The 23989-nt window shown below is 36.2% G+C and overlaps 1 protein-coding gene across 9 annotated transcripts; it reads left to right on the top strand.

The window, feature by feature from the left end:
• Positions 1 to 23557, top strand: MTIF2 (mitochondrial translational initiation factor 2). Of its 9 annotated transcripts, XM_045549621.1 has the most exons (16): positions 5 to 143; positions 467 to 630; positions 1648 to 1753; positions 3904 to 4129; positions 4497 to 4608; positions 9100 to 9271; positions 10051 to 10211; positions 11151 to 11327; positions 13951 to 14090; positions 16515 to 16639; positions 18119 to 18323; positions 18696 to 18948; positions 19292 to 19432; positions 21615 to 21779; positions 22373 to 22513; positions 23112 to 23557. In XM_045549621.1, exons 4-16 carry the CDS (start codon positions 3911 to 3913, stop codon positions 23282 to 23284), a joined length of 2184 nt encoding a protein of 727 aa, XP_045405577.1. In that variant the 5' UTR covers positions 5 to 143; positions 467 to 630; positions 1648 to 1753; positions 3904 to 3910; the 3' UTR covers positions 23285 to 23557. The 9 variants fall into 9 exon arrangements, with proteins under 9 accessions (XP_045405583.1, XP_045405577.1, XP_045405576.1 ...); XM_045549620.1 differs by lacking the exon at positions 1648 to 1753; XM_045549627.1 differs by lacking the exons at positions 1648 to 1753; positions 22373 to 22513 and having other exon boundaries at positions 1 to 143.
• Positions 23558 to 23989: the final 432 nt, after the last annotated feature.

The raw sequence follows: 23989 nt of genomic DNA, 5'->3' as shown, positions 1-23989 counted from the left end.
GGAAGAACCTCTTCCGGTGGGACCGGAAGCCCGGCGGGAGCCATTTAGGGGATGCACTGAGCGACAGACAGTTCTCCCGGTCCGGAAGGTGATCTCCGCCCGGGTTCAGAATCCAGGGACACGGGGCATTATGTGTGAGCTAAGTGAGTGGGGTCCCTTAGCCAGGGTCGTCCGGGTGGCGTGTATTGTGTGGCCTAAAGTGTCAGTGGCACAAATGACGCGAATTCCTCAACATTGCGTATTTGGAAGCCCTTCTAAGGTGCTTTTAGTCCCCACGTTGGGCATTCACGAAAGCATGTGCATTGTCCTCCCAGTCGCCGCGGGCTTGCCTCCTCTCCCCGCGCGCGGCCGCGGGTGCGGGCCCCTGTCCAGCCGCCCCTGGTCCCACGGCTTTCCGGACTCGGGTTTGAGGCGAAGCCACCCCACATCCGTAATTTTTCTACAATGACTTGTTTTTACCTTTCAGATAAGTTCCGAAGCTTCCAACTCTTCAGACGTTTCCACTAATGCAACAACGTATTTCCAGTATCCTTTTTTCAGATTCCTTAACAAGAATATCCTAGCGGCGAGACAACACCGAACTGGGAGCCAGAAAGCCTGGGTTCTAGTCCTGACTGCCATTCATTAGCGGTGTGACATTGGAGAGTTCTTTTTAACCCCTCTGGATTCCAGATTCCTTTTTTGTAAAATGATAGGTTTGGAATAAGTAACAACTAAGGTTCCTTCTAGTTTTGACATTTGGGTTGTTGTCCCCGACGTGTCTGAGATTTGGTGTCTGTGTTTCTGCCTCAGTTACATCTCTGTGCTTTGGGTAGCCTGTAGAGTCCTTTCTCCCACTCCATAAATCTGTGTCCTTGTCAAATCTGGTTTCAGATTCATTTAAAAATAATTTCCTAATGAATCTTGTGTTTTTTGAGCACTCTTTTACTCCTTAGTCCAGGGACACACACCTAAATAAGATTTTTTTACATGTGCCGTTCTTGAAGTCTTTAATGTGTGTAAATGCTTGATTACTACTGAATGATTTTTTTTTTTTTTTTGGACTGGGTCAGGTTGTCACCCAGGCTTGAGTGCAGTGACGCAATCAGAGCTTACTGCAGCCCCAAACTCTTGGCTCAAGCGATCCTTCTGCCTCAGCCTCCCAAGGAGCTGGGACTACAGGTGTGTGCCATAGCGCCTGGCTAATTTTTAAATTTTTTGTAGAGTCGAGGGCATGTTGCCCAGGATGGTCTCGAACTGCTGGGCTCAAATGATCCCCCGCCTTGGCCTCCCAAGTGCTAAGATTAGAAGCATGAGCCATTGTGATCAGCCTTGAATGAATTTTTAAATCTTAATGTGTTTATTTCTTTGGAATTAAGCCAGATGTTTCTTTTGATCTTTACTTGAATAAATCTTTTAAGGTAAAATGCTTGCTATGTTACACACGCACACAAAACCTCAGAATTATCCATTAATAAACAATGTAGTGACTTGTGAATATTTTAAACTTAGAAGCAGTGAATCCTCAAAGTAGATAAGCCATCACTAAAGAGCATGTAATATGGTTTTAAAATAGATAATGATAACGTATATACATTGTCCCATTTTCTCCTCATAGCCTGGTAGTAGAAAGGACAGATAGCAAGCACTTCCGCTTTCTTTTTATAGACATCAGAGAAATGAGACCCATAGGAAACAAGTAACTTGCTCAATCAAGATAACACTTGCTGGCATATGTGGGTGTCCAACCAGGGTTCTTTTGTTGCCTAGTCAGGTACTGTCTTCACAATACTGTGCCTATTTCAGTTATTGTTTCTTTTCTTTCTTTTAAAAAATATTCAGTATACTATGTCAGGACTGTAAAATATATTTGGGGAAAATTGGTTGAAATATAACATTTGATAGTTAATGTCCAGTTATCTAGCAAAGCTCGCCTGTCTAGAGTCTCAATTTCTTTGGTCACATCAAATAACTATTATCATTTGTGAATAATTTTAAAGACTATCTAGCAGAAAATATAAATATATTTATATATACATAATATATAATATATACAAATATATTCATACATGTTATATATATAAATATAAAATGAAAGCATATTGTGGAAATGCCATATTTTGAGAGAAATAATTAAAAATTTTTAAGGCTTTGTAAAAGTTTAGAATTTTGTTCAAAGTAGTTTTATATGGTTAAGGTAAATACATTGAAATATTCCATAATTTTTATTCTTTTTTTTTATAACATTGAAGAATCCCATTCCTCCCCATACCAAAATCTACAGATGCTTAAGTCTTTTCTGTCAAATGGTGTAGTATTTGCATGTAGGTTACATGCAAATACTATACTTTAAATGTACACATCCTGTACACTTTAAATCAGTTCTAGATGACTTATAATACCTAATACAATGTAAATTTTATGTAAATAATTATTATCCTGTATTGTTTAGGGAAAAATGACAAGAAAAAAAAATTTACATGTTCAATATAGATGGAACCACCCATTTTTTGTTTCTTAATATTTTCAATGCAGAGTTGGTTGAATCCATGGACGAGGAACCCACAGATGTGGAGGGCCAACTGTAATATTTAATGACATAAAACAATACTCACAATATATTCTTTAATGGAAAAAGTTATAAAACAAAATTTAATATGACTTTATTTTTATAAGTAAAATAGATACAAGCACAAAGAAAAGGGTTGAAAAGATACATATTAAAATGTTAACTAAAATTATTTCTGAGTAGTGAGTAAAAGTTTATACTGAAGAATCTAAAAGGCCATATCCACTACTTGGAAATTTACTCTCCACTTATTAAAAACCCTTAAAATGACTTTACAATTTATAGAAAGAATTTTGCATATTGTTACAGTGAAAATACTATCCTAGGTTGTAATCAGTCACTGTGTCTGGAGTACCTGAGAATCATCTTATTGGAAAGCTTTAAAGGCAGTGAACTCTTTGTGGAAGGAACTCTGACTTATTAAACTCTGAACAACATCAAGCACAATGCCTAGCATGTGGTATTTAGGAAGTGTTTCCTAGGGAGAAAGTATGTATTTCTTACATTATTTTAGTTGTTCCTGTCCTTAAAAACTGAAAAGCAAAACTATAGAAATGCAGTCTTGAGAGCAGCAGAAGTTGAGGACTCTGGGAGGAAAATAACTGTATTACTAATGAGTTCTGTTGGAGTTTTCTGTCAGTAAACTCTTCTTTCATTGCAGGAATAATATTCAAAAGGCATTATTCAATAAATATTGGGTGGCTTCTTCCTACTATAAAGCATCTTGTTTTAGGGGATGAGGTGGGGAGACGGGGGAAAGTGTTAAGAGTTGAAAGACAATTCCAGCTAGAGGAAGCATATGCAAAGGTTCAGAAGGGAGATGACAAACCACTGGAGATTATATGTGGATCAGAATAACAAAAGCTTGGGAGGTAGGTGTGGGGAGAGTGCAAGAGTGTCAGAAATAAAGTGAGATGTTAGAAGAGGTCAGATAATGAGTCTTTATATAGCATGTTATGAAGCTGTGCATGAAACTGAGAATAATGGAGAGCCATCGGAGGGTGTTTAACAGAGGTGATAAGTTCAAATGTGTACTTTAAAATTTCAGTGTAGCTGTGATTTGGTTAGTTGATGTTTCAAGGGTGAAAAAAGAGCATTTTATAATGTTATTGTATTTCAGTTCTATCATGGTAGTAACATTAACAATAATGATAGCTAATATCTAGGGAGTCCTTGATATGGAATTCCATCTCTTTGACTAAACTGTGAGCTCTTTCAGGGCAGGAACCCAGTTTTCCTCACTGTTGTAACTCTAGTACCTAGCACAGTGCTTTGCATGTAGTAAATATCCAATTATTAATATTTGCTAACTTGATTTGAATATTAATCAAAGTATTTTAAAACCTTTTTTCTAGGAGGAACATGAACCAGAAGCTACTGAAGTTAGAGAACTTGCTACGATTTCACACTATTTGTAGACAGCTGCATAGCCTGGGTCAGAGAAGAGCATTGGCACAATGGAGGCATGGATTTTCATCTGCTTACCCGGTGTGGGCAGCTCCGCTGTACGCCCGGCCCTTACAGATAGACATGCTCATCGGGGCTGCTTTATCTCAGTATAGGCTTCTAGCAACAAAGAAGGTAGTTACAGATTTCATCAGTTACTGTATTATTTGGTCTGAGATGAAAGTGCAAAGAACCATGAGTAGAAATCCATTTTGAGTATTTTATCATTCATACAATATTTATTATTACTTAATGCTATACTCCAGGCAATAGATCTTTGTGAGGAAGGGAAGTTCTGGTTAGTTGTGTGGTAATGCTGATGGATTTGATTACTTGGAATTTAGTGAGGAACAGTGAATTATGGATGCAGGATTTTTTATTTTAGTCTAAGGGTTAGCTACTTATGAGAGTGTTTGTAGATTGTGGTTGTGGTAGATATTCACGGTGTAAATTGTCACTTAAGTGTTTTTCTTCTTGTGTATATGTTCTGACTTTTTAATAGGAAGAAAGACCACGGAAATCTCAGTTATCTTCAAGAAAATCAAAAAAGGAGATAGAAGTATGGATTGGAATGACTGTTGAGGAGCTGGCCAGGGCAATGGAAAAAAACACTGGTGAGCCAGATAATTTTACAAGGAAAAATATGGGAACTTGGAAGACCTGGAATTTTATTTGCAGTGAGATTAAGGCATTTGAGGGTAAAAACTAGACTGGCACTTTAAAAAGATATTAAGTCATTTTAGCTTTTTTTAGTTTAGGTCACAAACCCTAGTTTCTTGATTCTTTGCCACATATGGTTCGCCAAGATTTTACTTTTAATAAAAGTGGAAAAGACTTTCTTATCTGTATTGACCTTTCTTTCTCAGAAATTTTGTTTGCTATTAGAGTAAATCCGGAGAATGTTTTTGGACTGAGGAGCTATGCTTATACTCATTTACTTTCCCTTTGTTTTTTTAATAATTTTTTGATTTCCTTTTTTTTACTTATTTTGACAATATCTGTAAGGCCAGCAGAGAAATAGTTATAGTTATAACTACAACTTTTAATAATACCATTTTTTTTTATTCTTCTCTTTTTTGTTTCCTGCCCACCAGAAGAGAAATACTATTTTTATATGTAGTGATTTATAGGAGCATGTAATTATCATTTCTTAATTCTTTCATTGTGCCATTGATATACTTATTACTGATTTAGGATTGTTGGAACAAAATTTGAGTTTTCATTATAAACTGACATTAAGTATATAAGAAATAACCTATTATTGTAGCAAAGTAAAGTGACAAATGAAGCAGACTCTTGGAAAAAAGAAAGAATTATAATAATAATGCACATGTATTGAGCTGTTAATATATACCAGTACTTTATAAGAGTTAACTCTTAAAATTCTCGCAATGCCCTCTAGGTAGGTATCCCTATCATAGGTCAAGAAAGTGAGACGTGGAGAGGATAAATAATTGCCCGTGATTTCACAACTAGTTTGTGGTAGGGCCAGGAATTGAACCCAGGCAGTATAGCTCCAGAGCACACGCTCTTATTAACAAATTATCTTGAAAGAACTGTTATTTTGTAAATTATAGCAGAGCTAAAATATTAATGTGTTTCCTTCCTGAGAGTGTTACCACTCTTTGTGCATGTACATCCCTACAAAGAATAGAAAATTAGAATACTATCTTACATTTTTATAACTTTGCTGTTGGATTACATGATCACTTTATAATTAGAAAACTGTAGGGGAATAAATGGATATAGCTACATCATTCTGAATTTTTGCAAGGGAAACTGTATTGATACAATTTCGTAAATAACATTGATGATAGACTAGATTTTTAAACTTTTTATTATTGGCAATTGTATTTCAGACATACATGAAAGCAGAAAGAATGGAATATGCTTAAATGTATGTATAAGGCAGTGATAATTACTAATATATCATTTTTATCCATAAATACTTCAGTATGTATCTCCGAAAGATGAGTATTCCTTTTTTTTTTAAAAAACATTACCTCCCCACACATAGAGGAACCCATAAGCATAATAATTCCTTAGTGTCACCAAATAAATAGAATAATTAATATATAAATTTAGTCCCATGGAGCAGTGCTTTAAACCCCAAACTGATTTGCTATGATTGAAATAAAAGTTATCTATTTGAAGTTTATTTAATATTATTAATATATTTAAATCTCTTCTGAATTAAAGATAGTTTTCATGAGGTAATTATTTTTAACTACTGTATATATTAGCAATGTGAGTATATATTTTTCCCCTCCCCTGGATTAGTTAAAATAGCATGATGTAATATTTCTGATTAAAGTGCTTTGGATACTTTTCTACCTGGAAATATTTATTTATGTAGATAAAGATAAAATAGTATGTCAATACCATATACACTTAATACACAGAGGAAAAGATTATCCTTATGTACAAACAACTACTTAAAAATTCAGGATAATGTATTAGAAAACTGTAGTAACTAGATTATTAGGAATTTTTAGCATTATTACAACAGCATTGCGCTTGTTATAATTTTTTTTTTTTTTTTTTTAAGACAGAGTCTCACTCTGTTGCCCGGGCTAGAGTGAGTGCCGTGGCATCAGCCTAGCTCACAGCAATCTCAAACTTCTGGGCTCAAGTGATCCCACTGCCTCAGCCTCCCGAGTAGCTGGGACTACAGGTATGCACCACCACGCCCAGCTAATTTTTTCTATATATATATATATACATATATATATATATATATGTTTTTAGCTGTCCGTATAATTTCTTTTCTATTTTTAGTAGAGATGGGGTCTCGCTCTTGCTCAGGCTGGTCTCGAACTCCTGAGCTCAAACAATCCGCCCGCCTCGGCCTCCCAGAGTGCTAGGATTACAGGCATGAGCCACCGCGCCCGGCCCCACTCGTTATAATTTTTATGTTTTAAAGGAGTTTCATAGTTCCCTGAAAGCATATGCACAAAGAAAATTTGAGTTATATCATTCTTAAAATGTGTTTTCGTGAGAAAGGTTGTGGTGGGGAGTTAAATAGGAAATGGTTTCTTGACATTATTATGGAATATGATCAGTAGCTTGATGAGGCTGGCTTGCATCAGTTTGTAAGCTCATTCTAAGTTTTAAGGAATCATGTGAACTGGTTCTTAAATACAACTATTTTTAAAAATTAAATCATAAACAAAGATAGTAAAAACTCGTCAAAACTGTATTCGCTTCCTAATAATTTTATTGCATTTTACTATTGTGTATGTTCTTGAGGTTATATATACCTATCATATCTGTATGGCAGGAATACTGCACGGCAGTGTGCTCCCCTGCATCTCTTCCCATTTCTGCATTCAGTGACTGCATGTTGGTAGCATGAAATCAACCCTGGGGGGTATATTTGCACCATGGGAATTGGGAATTACTATAAATTGGGAATTTGTTTTTGAGAGCCTAGCTGTTAAACATTTACTAGCACACCACTGAATAGGATGTTCTTTTAGTGTAATGTTCTCCTTACCCTCAAATGCCTTTCTTTCATATCTATTCTTTAAATATATTTTTAGGCTGGGCATGGTGGCTCATGCCTGTAATCCCAGCACTTTGGGAGGCTGAGATGGGAGGATTGTTTGAGGCCAGGAGATTAAGACCAGCCTGGGAAACATAACGAGACCCCATCTCTACAAAAAAATTAAAAAATTAGCCAGGCATGGTGGCGCATGGCTGTAGTTCTAGCTACTTGGGAGGCTGATGCAGGAAGATTGCTTGAGTCCAGGAGTTGGAAGTTGCAGTGAGCTATGATTGCACCACTGCACTCCAGCCTGGGCAACAGAACAAGACCTTGTCTTAAAAAGAAAAAGAAAGAAAGAAAAATAAAAAAATTTAAAAGTAGAAATAAAATAAATAAAAATAAATATACTTTTATAGAGTGACTGAAAGTCTGGAAACATAAAACTACTTATTTCATTATTATCGCAGATATATTTATTTATTATCCACAGGGAAATAGGACTGAGATTAAAACAAGGCACATTAAATGAAATGAAAATAAAATAAATATTTTTCCTGTATTTCAAGACTTTTTGGACACCCTAAATAGATATGTGAACAAGTAAATAAACTGTGGGTGTGTGTATTCTTAGATACGTACTGTGTGTATATGTGTATGTATGCATGTATGTACATACAGTTGATCCTCATTGTTCATGGATTCTGTATTTACAAATTCAACTACTCAAATGTATTTGTAGCTCAAAAATCAGGTTGCTTTTGCAATTATTATAGAACATGTGCAGAGTGGTGAAAAATTTGAATTGCCCTATGTGTGTATTCCCAGCTATGGCTGAACAAGGTGGCACTATACATGTTGTAAACAAGCATCCTTTTTGTGATCTATTTAGCGCCACATTTTTCACATTTTTATGCTTTTTGTTGGTGATTTCATAGTTTAAAATGGCCCCGAACCATAGTACTGAAGTGCTACCTAGTGTTCCTAAGCACAAGATGGCTGTGATGTGCCTTACGGAGAAAATACATGTCTTAGATAAGCTCATTCAGGCATGAATTGTAGTACTATGGGCCATGAGTTCAACATTAATGAATCAATGATATTTATTTTTAAAAATGCCTTTAAACAGAAACACATAAAACAAGATTAGGTATTGATCACTTGAAAAATGTGGCTAGAGGCTTCCAGGAACTCAACCTTGTATTTCTCCTCAGAGAACATAACTATTGTAAATAATGAGAATGGGCTGTACTTACATACACACGTTTGTATATGCATGACATATGTGACTACAAGTTTTCAAAGAAATATACTGTGATTAACTACTCAATACTAAATTTATACAATATGTAATTTGATGTTTTATTAATGATTCAGATGGTTTAGAAGGTATATAAATATTTTAATATTTATGAATATGTAGAAATGTCAGTTAATATAAATGCATATTTTAAAGAATTAAAATTTTTTAGCATCTTCATGATTTGTTAACATAAGAGAAACAGTTTACATAGTTATTCCTTTCATTGAATGTGCTGTTTATATAGACATTTGTTAATAAAGATCACTTTCTTGAGCATTTAATTCATCATCCTAAAAGGTTTTATTTTATTCCAACCAGATTTTGTATATGAAGCTTTATTGAACACTGCTATTGACATAGATTCACTAGAAGCAGACTCACATTTAGATGAAGTCTGGATCAAAGAAGTGATAAAGAAGGCAGGGATGAAGTTAAAATGGAGCAAATTAAAAAAGGACAAAGTCAGAGAAAATAAAGATGCTGTAAGAAGGTAAAACTTAACCATATATATTGGGGGAGGGAGACTGCATAGTTTTATTTACACTTTTTAATGGAAGATTGGCTTAAAATTTCTTTCATAATTAAAATGATGTATTAGTATAGAATAAACTTTTCTTTGAAGTGCTTAAAGCATCAGAAAATATAATCAGGTTATTATAAAACTCTAAGAGTCATTTTTCTTAGTTTGTTGAGTGTATACACTGGTCTGAATTTTAAAATTTGATTCAATTCTGATCATTGTAATGAAGATGCCAACTGTTGGTAGGCAGTCATTAAATATTCTGTCATAGCCGGGCTTGGTGGCTTACACCTGTAATCCTAGCACTCTGAGAGGCTGAGGCGGGAGGATCGCTTGAGCTCAGAAGTTCAAGACCAGCCTGAGCAAGAGCAAGACCCTGTCTCTACTAAAAATACAAAAATTAGCTGGCCATAATGGTATGTGCCTGTTGTCCCAGCTACTCAGGAGGCTGAGGCAGGAGGATTGCTTGAGCCCAGGAGTTTGAGGTTGCTGTGAGCTAGGCTGATGCCACGGTACTTGCCCAGGCAACAGAGTACAACTCTGTCTCAGACCAAAAAAAAGAAAAAAAAAAAAAGAAATATTCTGTCATAAGTCATATGCATAGGAGGGCAATATAGTTATTTGTAATCAAAGCTGAATATTGGGTTTTATTGTTAATGGTAACTCACAGAGATAACTGTGAACCAATTCACAGGCTATAAAGTGTTTCTGATATTTAAGAAATGAAACTCCTTTGCTATTAATTGTAGGCCCCAGGCAGATCCAGCTTTATTAACCCCAAGGTCCCCAGTTGTTACTATAATGGGCCATGTTGATCATGGGAAAACGACGTTACTTGACAAACTTCGAAAAACTCAAGTGGCAGCAATGGAAGTTGGAGGCATCACTCAGCACATTGGTGCCTTTCTTGGTATGAACACAAATTACCTTACAATGTGCTTGGGAACCTCACTTATATTTTCTTAAACCAAATGTCATAATATGAAATATACAAATTCAAAGTAAAAGGAAAGGCTAAAACTTACAGCCATTGGTTTGATGAATTATAGAACAGGTGGTTAATAAAGGTTACTTTGTACTTTCTATAAGAAGAAAATTATGTTACCTTTTTTTATTCTAGCTCATTCTTTGATCTAATCAACCTAAAAATTTTTTTTGCTGATTAATTAATTATGTTTAAATAGCCTCCAATGGCAGGTTGTGATAATGTTGCTAATAATAATTAAATAATAGTACCATTTACTGAGCACTTAGCATGTGCCCAGCACTGTGCTGAACACCTCATGTGCTTTATTATTTTTATCTTCACAACAGCCTCATGAGGTAGGTATTAATATTCCTACTTACAGATAAGGAGGCTGAGACTTTTTCAGATTAAGTAACTTGCCCAAAGTGCATAACTAGAGTAAGAGGCTAAGCCAGGATTTAAACCCAGGGTTGTTGGATTCAAATCCTGAGTTACTAACTGTATACTAAATTGCCTTTCTATGACTCACAGCAGTTGTGCAGCTGTGGTTTGTTAATGTCAGGGTGGCTGCCTGTACAGCTGTTGGTCTGTTCTCTCTCCAGAATAGGTATCAGTTGGTACGTTTATGAAAGTAGTTATATTCTAGAAATATGAAGTCTTAGTTTGAAATTTTTACATGAAAAGAAAACCTTAAAGGTCTAACTAGTACTTTATCGCTTTTCATTGTGAAATGATTCTTTGGGTGGTTCTGATTGAGATTAATGGAAGGGATAAAATTATTTTAAAGAATTATTGATTATGTTTGATAATGTCACATATGTTCCTTCATATTAAGGAGGTACATATTTGAGTCCTTGGTTTTCTTGGATTTTGTTTCTACAGTTTCTTTGCCTTCTGGGGAAAAGATAACTTTTCTTGATACTCCAGGACATGCTGCTTTCTCAGCAATGAGAGCCAGAGGTGCTCAGGTCACTGACATTGTCATATTGGTTGTAGCTGCAGATGATGGGGTGATGAAACAGACTATAGAATCTATTCAGCATGCGAAAGATGCTCAAGGTACTGTGTGGCTGACTTACATGTATCAGGAAGTTGCTGGGTTTTTTTTAAGAATCTGCTATATAAAGTCACAGTTCTGGGGCCATTTACATGTAGCTCATTTAATCTTCATAGCAATCTCAGGATTATTTTACCTGTTTTACAGATAAACCTCAAAGACAGTTAAATTGTTTTCCCACGGACTTATAACTTAACTAATAGGAAGAGTGTAGCAGGATTCAGCTTGGACTTGTGACCACAAGTACAATCCTTCTTCTACTGTGACCATTTTTAAAAACTTTTTCATAGGAAATGTAAACAGATAGAAAACAAAGAATAGAATAATGAACTCCTAAGTACCTGTCACCTAGATTCATTAGGAGTTGAATAGTGGTGATATTCAGTTCAGTTCATTTATTATTTGGAATTCTTCTCTAAAGAGAAACTTTCCCTTCATCTGTTTTAAATGAGTTCTTATTTTATGTAAGGTATAAAATTGAAACTTTTGGAAAATCACTTGACCTTCATCTCCCTTATTTCTTCATTTAAATATTGTAATAGTAAACACCACACATACATATATTGTGAACATTCATTCTTATTCTGTTATGACCCTATATCTGTCCACACAAAGAAAATGTAACTAATGGAGTGTTCCCCCTAGGTTTGTTAGCAAGGAAAAAAAAAGGCTAAGAATCACTGAACTAGTCCAATTCTTCCATCTTACAACATAAAAACTATGGCCCAGAGTGGCCAGAACTCTCCCCAGTTATGTACAATTATACAGCTAATTTGCAACATGTATAATCTGCATGTATAATCTGGATCATCTAGATTCTGGTGTTACTTTGCTTTTTAATTTCTCAAAACTGCCTTTATGTGATGTACTATGTTCTTAATGATTCCAAGGAATACATGGCAGATAGGGGAATGCTTTTAGGCAGTACATGGCAAAAGGAAAAAGGGATAAATTTGCTGGGGATCCCATAACAAAGCAGTTGGCTGAGATAGGATAAATTCATTATGTCGTGCTTTGTACACCTATTCTTTTGGTCCACATTAAATTCCAACTTATCAACATGGACTGTACTTTTCCACCATAATAAGCTGTGGATTACAAAACTGTTTTGTGTCTTTTTCAATTTCTGTTCCTTTGATACCTGAGAAAATTGCAGAGATGGTAAAATACAACCAGAGAATTATTTCCTAGAATTTTCTGTGATTTCTCTAAAGAGAGAATATGTCTAGTAATGACAAGTAGATTATAAGATTATTTGGTTCATTCATTAAGTAAACATTTTTTGAGGCCTGGTGCAATGGCTGACGACTGTAATCCTAGCACTTCGGGACGCTGAGGTGGGTGTATTGAGGAGTTTGAGACTAGCCTAGGCAACATAGTGATACCCTGTCTCTACAAAAAATTTTTAAAAATTAGCCAGGCATTGTAGTGCCTTTAGTCCCAGCTATGGGGAGGCTGAGGTGGGAGGATCACCTGAGCCCAGGAGTTGGAGGTTACAATGAGCTATGATAGTACCACTGCACTCCAGCCTGGGCAACAGAGTGAAAGCCTATGTCAAAAAACAAAACAAAACAACAACAAAAAGCATTTATTGAGAGCCTGTTTTGTGTTGGTCAGTGAGCTAGGTGTATGAATAAAGAGTTGCTGTAAATCCTAAAAGACAATTTGCAATAGTGATACTTAGTTTCAACCGAGGATGAGATGTTGAGTTTTAACAATGACTTAATAAAGCCTAGAAAGAAGAGGCAAATGATCTAGTAGTATTGAATTAGAATCTTCTCATGATTTTTTTTCCTGGAGATGATCTCCGATGTAAATTACTGATCTTGCTTTTATGTTTATGGATAGACATTTTTCTCTCAGATGCCTTTTAATTCAGAATCTGCTTATAATTACAGGGTTTTAAAAAATTTTTTTTAATTTGTTTTTGTTTTTTAGGGAAAAGGTCTTGCTCTGTTGCCCAGGGTGGAATGCAATGGCACTATCATAGCTCAACTGCAGCCTCAAACTTCTGGGCTTAAGGAATTCTCCTGGCTCAGCCTCCCAAGCAGCTAGGACTACAGGTGTACAGCCCCATGCCTGGCTAATTTTTTAATTTTTTTTTTTTTTTTTTTTTTGTGGAGATGGTGTCTCTCTATGTTGCCCAGGCTGGTCTCAAACTCCAGGCCTCAAGTGACCCTCCTGCCTTGGCTTCTCAAAGTGCTGGGATTACAGGCATGAGCCACTGTGCCCAGCCTAATTTTAGTCTTAACGTCTCACATCTGGATTTCTTCTTTACATGTAGAGAGGAGAGTAAGGTGGTGTGACTCTAAAGTGGGTCTGTTAGGTCTTTTTTTTTTTTTTTTTTTTTTAAGAGACAGGATCTTGCTGTGTTGCCCAGGCTGGACTTGAATTTCTGGGCTCAAGCAATTCCCCACCACCACCCCCAGCCCCCTAATCCTGCTCAGCCTCCCCATAGCTGGGACTACAGGTGGGCACCACCACACCTGGCTTTGTTAGGCCTTTTGTTAGATAAGTGCATCCACTGAGTAAAGAGAAAGCCAGAACAGGTTGGTGTTTTTCACCGTGAATACCTGGACTTGAAGGTGTCATGATTTGTACTCTTCTTAACTCTGTGTCTTTCAGTTCCTATTGTCCTTGCCATAAACAAATGTGACAAAGCTGAGGCTGATCCTGAAAAAGTGAAAAAAGAGCTGCTGGCTTATGATGTGGTGTGTGAAGATCATGGAGGTGATGTTCAAGCAGTGCATGTCTCTGCACTTACGGTAAATGCGGGCACCTCAGAGACGAATGTGCTCTGACGGGAACGCTATACATAATGCACACTCTGCATTATACCTAAGAAACATTTTGACATACCTAATTTGTGTTGTTTTAAAAAAAATTCTGTGGGAACTAGGCCAAGATGTTACCATTATCCTGGTGTGGCATATTAGGAATTAGGCTCAGAGAGGTTAGTCACCAGTTCAGTTATATAGCTGATCAGTGGGGAGTTGGAGCTAAACCTAATGCTTTTATTATGAGATACTTAGAATGAGGAGAATAAATGGTGAGTGATGTGGGGATAGAGTAACAGTAGGCTAAAGACTGTTTTAAGGAGAAATGAAATCCAGTTGGTAATGAAAAGTGCTTGTATTTCATGACTTTTATAAGCAAAAAACAATGGAAATAGGCCTTAGGGCATTTAAGAGAGATTTAAACAAGAATTTCACTGATACAAAGATTAAATTTAGCTTGATTTTGTTAATTGATTAACTGAATGTTTCTATGGGTGAAATTGCTATAAGTTTTATGTTATTTATGATGAATTCCATTTTCTTTAAAATTACCAATTATTCTTTCCTGGATTGAAAAATACCATAGAGGCTCAGTACTTGACTCAGATCAGCATTTTCCAATTCTCTTATCCTACAAAGGTTGTTGCTAAGTAACAATTTCCTTTTTTATCCGTATGTATCATATTTCACAGTTTAGTTATTAATATAATACAGATCTTTTTTTTCCTGATCATTCACTGAAGGGATGGTGCTGTACTTTAACCACATTCCTCTAATTAAATGTCATTTCATCTTTACTTTTCCTAAATTTATTACCTCAAAGATGCTTAGAAATTGTGTCTCTATTAATAGTAGAACTGTGCCTCTTTTCCTCTGAAATTCATAAAATACTACCTTACTTTGTTATCTTTTCATAATAGCTCAATTGTTATTATACTCTGAAAGCCAGATGGCAAACTTACTACAATAAGATTCAAATATTTGAAGGTTTGACCATCTTTTCTGCCCGGGTACCGTCAGAGGAGTAGATAGATGTAAAGCTGCTTAGGCATATTTGGAAGCATGGCAGAGATGATTCCTAGAGAATGGAGCAAAGTGGAAGAGAGTGCCAGGGAAGTAAGATGAGGCTTCTTTTCCAAGATATAGAGGATTACTCATGCAAAGAAACAACTCCAGCTCTGCTTTTTGGAGCAGCCTTTGGTAAACTGGAATAAATACTAGCAATAAGAGGGTGGATAAGCAGAATATTTAATCAGTTTTTTTTTACAGTTGCCTATTGCTTTATACACCGTAACAACTGTGAGCAATCCCTTAGCTGACACGGAGAGTGGAAAAATCCCTTGCCCATCAGTTCTAGTTCTATCACCAGTCAATCAGCTGTGTGATCTTGGAGCCCTAGAGAGCATAGCGAGCATAGATCATGAAAGGTAGAAGAATCATCTACTCTAGCTCCTTCATTTTATGGTTGAAGAAAGGAGATCTGGGAAGGTGAAGGGATTTTTCAAGGCTGCATAGCTGGGTGGTTGCAGGAATGGCTTAGAGCCTGGGTCTAAGTGCTTTTTCTCTCATTTATTTAATAAGGGTAAGTAATGTTTGATTTGCTTACTTTACAGGATTCTTGAGTGGATCAAATGAAATAATAGATGTAACTGCTTGTTCAGTTGGATAGAATTTCAAACGTAAAGTAGCATCATTAATAAAGTTTGTGAGAGCTATCATATATTGTTTTTAAAAAAGCAGATAGCAAGAATCTGAAAGAGATAGATTGGTTTGGATTCATAGATTGAATTACTAACCTCTGGCCATCTGAGAGTTGCAAGTTTGCAAGTTTGGCTTTCAAAAGACATCCCTTTTATAATATTGTCTAAAGTCTCCTCTGGATTCACTTGTTTTAGTTCTGACGGGCTCTGTGGAATAAAAGCATTGAAATTCTAGGGGAGAAAAAAGAAAGTTAGTGCAAGGAAGAAAACAGAATTGTAGAGACAGATGGAGGAGAAAGAAAATGAATGGAGCACGTGTTTATGAAAGGGTATTAACAAGCCTGACCAGTAGCCATCCTTTTAAAAAAAACAGCCACTTGTTCCTTGTAAGATCTGTCCCTGGGTTAGGTTTTCTTGATGATTGATCCCTCTCTCCCTTCCTCTCTCCCTTCATTCCTTCCCTCCTTCCTTTCTTCCCTCCTTCTTACCGTCCTTCCTTCTTTCCTTCCATCCTTCCTTCCTTCCCCTTCTTTTCTTTTCCTCTCCTTCTTATCCTTCCTTCATTTCTTTGTTCAATTGGGTAATTCATGCCTTTAATACTTAAAGAGAAAAGTATAATATAACTGTCAAGGATAATTTGACTTTCTGACCCTGGTATTTACATTTACAGATAATATTTATTAATGTATATTAACAACCTTTGTTATTAAAGGGTGACAATCTGATGGCTTTGGCAGAAGCAACAATTGCTCTCGCAGAAATGTTAGAATTGAAAGCAGATCCCACTGGTCCAGTGGAAGGAACAGTAATAGAGTCGTTCACAGACAAAGGAAGAGGGTAGGACTGTTAAAATGCTTGCTTTTTAATAATTTTGTTCTATGGTTTTTGTGACCTGATTACATAATAACATTTTTATTGCATGTTATTGTTAGTTCATGAACAATATTTTCAAAGCATTTATTTTTGAAAAGTATTTTATTGTACTAACACAGAGGACACAAAAATTTACTTATTATCAATAGACCATAGCAACTATCTGTATACATCTAGTAGTCTATTTGGATGACTTAAGTAGTTCGTTCAATTTGTTTGATTTTTTTCCCCCACTGACTTGACTGCATTGGTAAAGCTTCATAGATAACATAAATTGGAATGAAATACCAATAGTTGCATTTTAGGGTTTGTAAATTTTTTATGACCTCAATCATTAATACACTATTTAGGAAGGTCTTTGAAATGGTGTTCTCTTGTTGAATTTTCCTACCTATCAGCAGGAGAGGTTTTCTCATAGCTTTATACTCTGTAACAAATGTGAGCAATTTCTTAGCTGACATGGAGAGTACGATAGAAAGTGGATTAGGATTCTCTCAGAACATTCTGTTCCCTGCTCCTTCTCTTAGCATAACTTTACCAGAACTGTTTTTTGGTTTTTGCCTTTTTTTTTAATTGTGATGAGAAACATGTAACATTAAATTCACCATGTTAAGGGCACAGTGAACTGAGCCTGTAATCCCAGCCACTTGGGAGGCTGAGGTAGGAGGATTGCTTCAGTCCGAGAGTTTGAGACCAGCCTGGGCAACATAGTGAGACCCATCTCTAAAAAAACCCAAAAATTACTATGTTAACCACATTTAAGTATGCCGATCAGTAGTGTTAAATATATTCACATTAGTGTGCAGCAGATCTCTAGAAATTTTTCATCTTATAAAACTGAAACTTCATACCTATTAAACACTAATTCCCTTTACCCCTCTCCCTAGCCCTTGGCAACTACCTATTTTCTATTTTTATGATTTTGACTACTTTAGATACTTCATATAATATTTGTCCTTTTGTGACTGGCTTATTTTACTTAGCATAATGTCCTAGAATTTTATCCATGTTGTAGCATACGATAGGATTTCCTTCTTTTTTAGGGCTGCATAATATGCCCTTATATGTTTATACCACATTTTCTTTGGATGAAAGGTCCATTCATCTGATTATGGACAGTTGGGTTGCTACTACCTCTTGGCTGTTGTGAAGAAATTTTCTTTTTTTAGAGATGGGGGCCTTGCTATATTATCCAGGCTGGCCTTCAACTCCTGGGCTCAAGTGATCCTCCTGAGTAGGTGGGACTACAGATGCGCACCACTGTGCTGGCTTTGAAATGTTTTTATAATATGTTTAAGAAGTTAAGAAGTGGTAGAATTAACCCTGTGTATACATATGTTTATATGTATTTAAACCTCATAAAGATATCTTAGCTCTACTTAAGAAAGTACAACTATATCCTGATTATGGCATTAAAAATATATACTTTTATTTTCATTCTAGTCCTGTTACTACAGCTATAATTCAAAGAGGAACTTTGAGAAAAGGCTCAGTTCTGGTTGCTGGAAAGAGTTGGGCAAAAGTACGGTTAATATTTGATGAAAATGGAAAAACAATCAATGAGGCCTATCCCAGCATGCCAGTGGGAATTATAGGCTGGAGAGACCTTCCTTCTGCAGGGGATGAAATTCTTGAAGTAGAATCTGAGGTACATCAAGCTAAATTCCTATATATTAGATATAATATAATGATTTAAAATGTCAATTTGTAATGTTCTCCACAGAAATGTGTTAATGTTAACAATTCTAGATTATAAGCGGCTGTGAGGGGGCCAGTTGTATCATTTTAGAATGAGACTACAGAATTATTTTTTAAAATTTGAGCTAAGATTTTTTAATTAAATCATTTCAATTATATACAATGTCCCAAATTAAAATTCTACACATTTCTTAAAACTCACAAAATTAGTGGTTTCATACATGAGTTAAGCTAATTTCATAAGAGGGGGAAACACAAAGCCTTTGCCTAGCAGTTATTGCTGTCTGTTTCATTAAATAATGCCAGTTTTTCCCCTATAAAGCCAAGGGCACGTGAAGTTGTTGACTGGAGGAAATATGAGCAAGAACAGGAGAAAAATAAAGAGGATCTCAAAGTAATAGAAGAAAAGCGAAAGGAACACCAAGAAGCACATCGGAAAGCCCGTGAGAAGTATGGCTCTTTGCACTGGAAGGAGAGATCATTTAAAGAGTATCTAGAAAGAAAAGAACAAAAACCCTTAAAGCCAAAAGAGAAACTAGAAAGAGATTCAAATACACTTCCTGTAATAATTAAAGGTGCCTTTTTAAAAGATTTTACTTTACAACTCATTCTTTGAATATATATATTTCTTTATTCTCATAATTGGTTTGGGCCCTTAAATTTAAGTGAAAATTATTTCAGTATTTTGGGACAGATTTTCTTAGTCAACATATTTCTTGCTGATTTTGTTGTAAATGTATATTGGGCTCATTATACTTTATTAAGTCAAGGAGATATTTATAATGCTAAGCCTAAATAAAAGTAGATTTAGTAGTAAATGCTTTTCCTATCGTGGTTTTTAAATAGATTATTGTCTTTTTTGTATTTGCTGATGCCTAACTCTTAAAACCAAGGATTTTAAACCTTTGCTGTATTTAGGTGATGTCGATGGCTCGGTGGAGACCCTCTTAAACATTATGGATACCTATGATGCTTCACACGAGTGTGAACTGGAATTAGTACATTTTGGAGTAGGTGATATTAGTGAAAATGATGTTAACCTTGCTGAAACATTTAACGGTAAGGATTCATTTCTTATTTGTCAAACTGTGTTCTGGATCACCCTGTGAACCATTTGCTTCTATCTTTTATTGCTTGGTTTGTCACACCTGACATTTACTTGCATCAGCATCACTCTTCCTGCCCAGTCCACGCCCAGCTAGCAACTGAGACCAACAGGATGTGCAGTATTGCCACCATAACTCCACTTGTGGTGCTGTACTGCAACCTTGGGGAACTATTTCAAGATCTAGTAGTGTTACTTGATCTTTTTTTTTTTGTTTGTTTGAGACAGAGTCTCGCTTTGTTGCCCGGGCTAGAGTGAGTGCCGTGGCGTCAGCCTAGCTCACAGCAACCTCAAACTCCTGGCCTTAAGCGATCCTACTGCCTCAGCCTCCCGAGTAGCTGGGACTACAGGCATGTGCCACCATGCCCGGCTAATTTTTTTCTATATATATATATTTTAGTTGTCCAGATAATTTCTTTCTATTTTTACTAGAGACGGGGTCTCGCTCTTGCTCAGGCTGGCCTCGAACTCCTGAGCTCAAGCAATCCACCCGCCTCGGCCTCCCAGAGTGCTAGGATTACAGGCGTGAGCCACCGCGCCTGGCCTCTTGATCTTTTTTTTAAGCAGCGTTACTGCCCCCTCTCCCCTTCCTCCCAATTCCCTACCCAAACCAAGCTTGGTTCTCTGTAACTTTCTTTATTTTAGACTTCTGAATGCTTCTAGCACTGTAATCAGCCTCTTCAGTACTTTCCTTCATCTTTTAGTTTTGGCTACCTATTTTAGTTAATTGATAACTTTATAAATCATATCTTTTTAGATCAAAAGCTCCTTTTAGCTTTAAATGCTTAGAAGGCGGGGCACTATGTTTATTAGTCAAACTTATGATACACAAAAAGGGGACTCATGACTGTCACTTTAACTAGGTCTTATACTTGGTAAAGTGCCAACATTATTGAGTGATTCATGAATCATTTAGAAAGGAAGTACTTAATAACCTGACTTGATTAGAATTAGATGTCACCTCTATTACTGAAAAGGTATTTTCAGTAATGCTGATTAATTCAAAGTATTTGTTAGGCACTGACTGGCCTAACACTGTGCTATGTGATGTAGTCAGAGTATTGAATGATTTCTTTTTATTTTTTTTTTACTTTTTTTTTTATTTCAGCATATTATGGGGGTACAAATGTTTAGGTTATGTATACTGCCCTTGCCCACCTTCTCCCCCCACCCAATGATTTCTTAATGATAAGACTTTCGCGGTGGTTGTGTTTGATTAAACTGAGTTAATTTTTTTCATTCATTTTGTTTAAGGCAAGAGTGTTTTGCTTTTGTTTTTTTTCTCCTCCCAAAGGATTTGCAGTTAAATACATTATTTGTTCTTTGGTAAAGTGATCAGCTCCATGAAACTTCTTTTACTTCTTAAAATAACTCTTGAACTTTACTAATTAAGTCACTATATCCTCCCACACCACTTTAAGTCACTATTTTTGAGCATCTTTTGGCCGTCTGACTGCCTAAGTGTAAATTGCCAAAATTGTAGCCAGTAAGATTATAATTTCTTAATAGAATTGTTATGAAAATAAAGCAATAATACTTCAGCCCTTATCAGTCTTTGTTTTCTCTTTTTTTTTTAGAGACAGGGTTTTACTCTGTTGCAATCCTCCTACCTTAGCCTCCCAAGTAGCTAGGACTACAGGCATGAGCCACCATGCTCACCTAATGTTTTTTTGTTTTTGTTATAGACAGGGTCTCACTATGTTGCTCAGGCCGATCTCAAACGATCCTACTTCCTTGGCCTCCCAAAGTACTGGGATTACAGGTGTAAGCCACTGTGCCTGGCCAGTTTTCTTATTCCTCTGGTATAAAAATCAAAGTTTTGTTTAGCATATGGCCTTGTACTTTATGGGCACTTAAAAATAATGTTTTTTGGTAAGGTAATGATTTAAAATCATAAAGAAATTTTCCTTGTTAAACAAGCCACAATACAATATATATAAAATTCTCTTTAATTTGAAAATTTATTAGTTTTGATGAGGAAAAAAATCATAGAATTTCTTATCTCCCCTAATTGCTATTCCTGTTTAATTTACATTGAAATAAAACCATTTAGATTTGAGTGTCTGCTTGAAAGACAAATAAATGATTATAATATAATCTTTGTGTTACTTTATGGACTATATTTCTCCTTGCCAGGTGTTATATATGGCTTTAATGTGAATGCAAGCAATGTTATCCAGCAGTCTGCTGCAAAAAAAGAAGTAAAAATTAAACTTCACAAAATCATTTACCGTCTTATTGAAGACTTGCAGGAGGAACTGAGCAGCAGATTGCCCTGCACTGTGGAAGAACACCCAATAGGTGAGTGTTCACTGATTGTTACTTTTAAACATTCATATCTTAGATGCTATAAACAGCACTTGAAAGCAAAGTTTAGGGGAAATACGTTTTCCACTGAAAATTCAGTGAAATAGGCTGGGTGCGGTGGCTCACGCCTGTAATCCTAGCACTCTGGGAGGCCAAGGCGGGAAGATCACTCAAGGTCAGGAGTTTGAGACCAGCCTGAGCAAGAGCGAGACCCCATCTTTACTAAAAATAGAAAAAAATTAGCTGGACAACCAAAAATATATATAGAAAAAATTAGCTGGGCATGGTGGTGCATGCCTGTAGTCCCAGCTACTCAGGAGGCTGAGACAGGATTGCTTGAGCCAGTGAGTTCGAGGTTGCTGTGAGCTAGGCTGACGCCATGGCACTCTAGCCCGGGCAACAGAGCAAGACTGTCTCAAAAAAAAAAAAATTAAGTTGGTGGAGTCAAAGAATCCAGGACATCTTCCTGTGCATGAGTTCACATTTTCCTCACACCTTTAATTCTTGTACTGTAGAATGTCAGAAATTATGTATTTCTCAGAATATTTAGGTTTCTGCACATTAATTAAGTTCTCTTCTTCTTAAAGGTGAGGCTTCTATACTAGCTACCTTCTCTATAACAGAAGGGAAGAAAAAACTTCCTGTGGCTGGCTGCAGAGTCCAAAAGGGACAGTTAGAAAAACAAAAAAAATTTAAATTAATCCGTAATGGACATGTTATTTGGAAGGGTAAGCAACATCAAAATCTATTTCTATAGTATAATCACCAAAACCTGTTGATTGCATAACCATCTCAAATCTGCTCATCTTTCACTCCCGTGATCCCACTTCATGCCATTTCTTATTGCTATTATAATTCATAACCAGTCTGTAGTTGGTGGGCTTCGTCCCTACTGATTCTGATGACTCCTCCAGGATTAGCAGTTCCCTGGTTGGATTTTCGAAGCTTTAAAAAATTGGCACCAAACTGCCTTTCCAGCCTTATCTCCTACACTTAATCTATACCGTGTATTTCCTTACTCCCATCCTTTTGTAACTGGACCTTTTGCCTACGTTTATATTGGCTTTTCCCATTCAAGTCCTGAATACAATACCATCCTGTGCAAAAAGTCTTAGCCTACCTTTGAAGTGGGAGATTTAGGATCTTTGGTTACAAGTCAAATGTTTACAGCAAACTTTATACTTTTGGGGTTCCCTAGTATTTAGTCCCATCATTAACATGACCATAAAATTCTTAAGAATTTACTGTAAATTTCCTTGTTAACAGCATACTTAGCATTTAGTACTCATTATTTGCTGACTATACTAACTTCACTTTTTCTTTAAGGCTTGTTAACCTCACTGAAACACCATAAAGATGACGTTTCAGTCATCAAAACTGGAATGGATTGTGGTCTCGGTTTAGATGAAGAAAAGATAGAATTTAAAGTGGGAGATCAAATTGTTTGTTATGAAGAAAAGCACGTTCCAGCTAAGACTTCTTGGGATCCAGGATTTTAAGATACATTAAAAATGTAAATGATGTTTTGCTTTATGGAAGGCAGAGATTGCCACTACTGGTCCAAAGGTACCTAAGCTGTCTTACCAAGTGTTAATATGCATTAGAACAAACTGTCAAAGTGCTACAGAAATAGGAATCCTTATTTAAGGATGCCTCCAACTAGAAATCTCCGAGTATAAAGCCTAGCAATATGGTTGGTAAAAGGGAATTGCTAATTATTAGCGTATCACTGAATGTAATAATCAGAGTTTAATAAACTTCCTTCAAGTGTATGCTTAAGAGTGGTTATCAAGTGAACCAAATCCTCTCTGAATTGAGCTCCATGGGAAGACATGGTACCAATCAGGTACCACTTGAAATTGTCTTATTTTCCAGTGTTAAAACAGTGGTAAGTAGTCCTTCCTTTACAGGGACTCATCCTGAATAGAAGAACATTAAAGTTTAAATTCCTATGAATTCATGCTCAACATTGAACAGTAAAGCGTGTTCCCTTATACTGCAGAGTAAACATTCCACTGAAATTGCCCCGGGACTAAGGATGCATTTTTTGAATTGGCAACTTGAAACCAGCCTTTAAATTTCCCCTGTATGAAACAGAAGTATGCTATAGCCTTTTTAAAGCCAAGGTCTTAACACTTTTTCACACAAATCAGTGGCTCTCAATGGGGCATGGTGAGAGGACAGGGATGCTGTTCATTATCCTA

Source organism: Lemur catta, chromosome 4, assembly GCF_020740605.2.
Source record: "Lemur catta isolate mLemCat1 chromosome 4, mLemCat1.pri, whole genome shotgun sequence".
Taxonomy (NCBI): Eukaryota; Metazoa; Chordata; class Mammalia; order Primates; family Lemuridae; genus Lemur; species Lemur catta.
This window is presented reverse-complemented; position numbering and strand designations above follow the sequence as displayed.

What these genes read in the sequence shown, in the direction of transcription:
- MTIF2 (XM_045549623.1), top strand. Translation starts at nt 3,911, where the DNA reads ATGAACCAGAAGCTACTGAAGTTAGAGAACTTGCTACGATTTCACACT. An exon ending in GGCAATGGAAAAAAACACTG is followed by an intron (nt 4,609 to 9,099) that starts GTGAGCCAGATA and finishes TATTCCAACCAG; the next exon opens with ATTTTGTATATGAAGCTTTA. An exon ending in AATAAAGATGCTGTAAGAAG is followed by an intron (nt 9,272 to 10,050) that starts GTAAAACTTAAC and finishes TATTAATTGTAG; the next exon opens with GCCCCAGGCAGATCCAGCTT.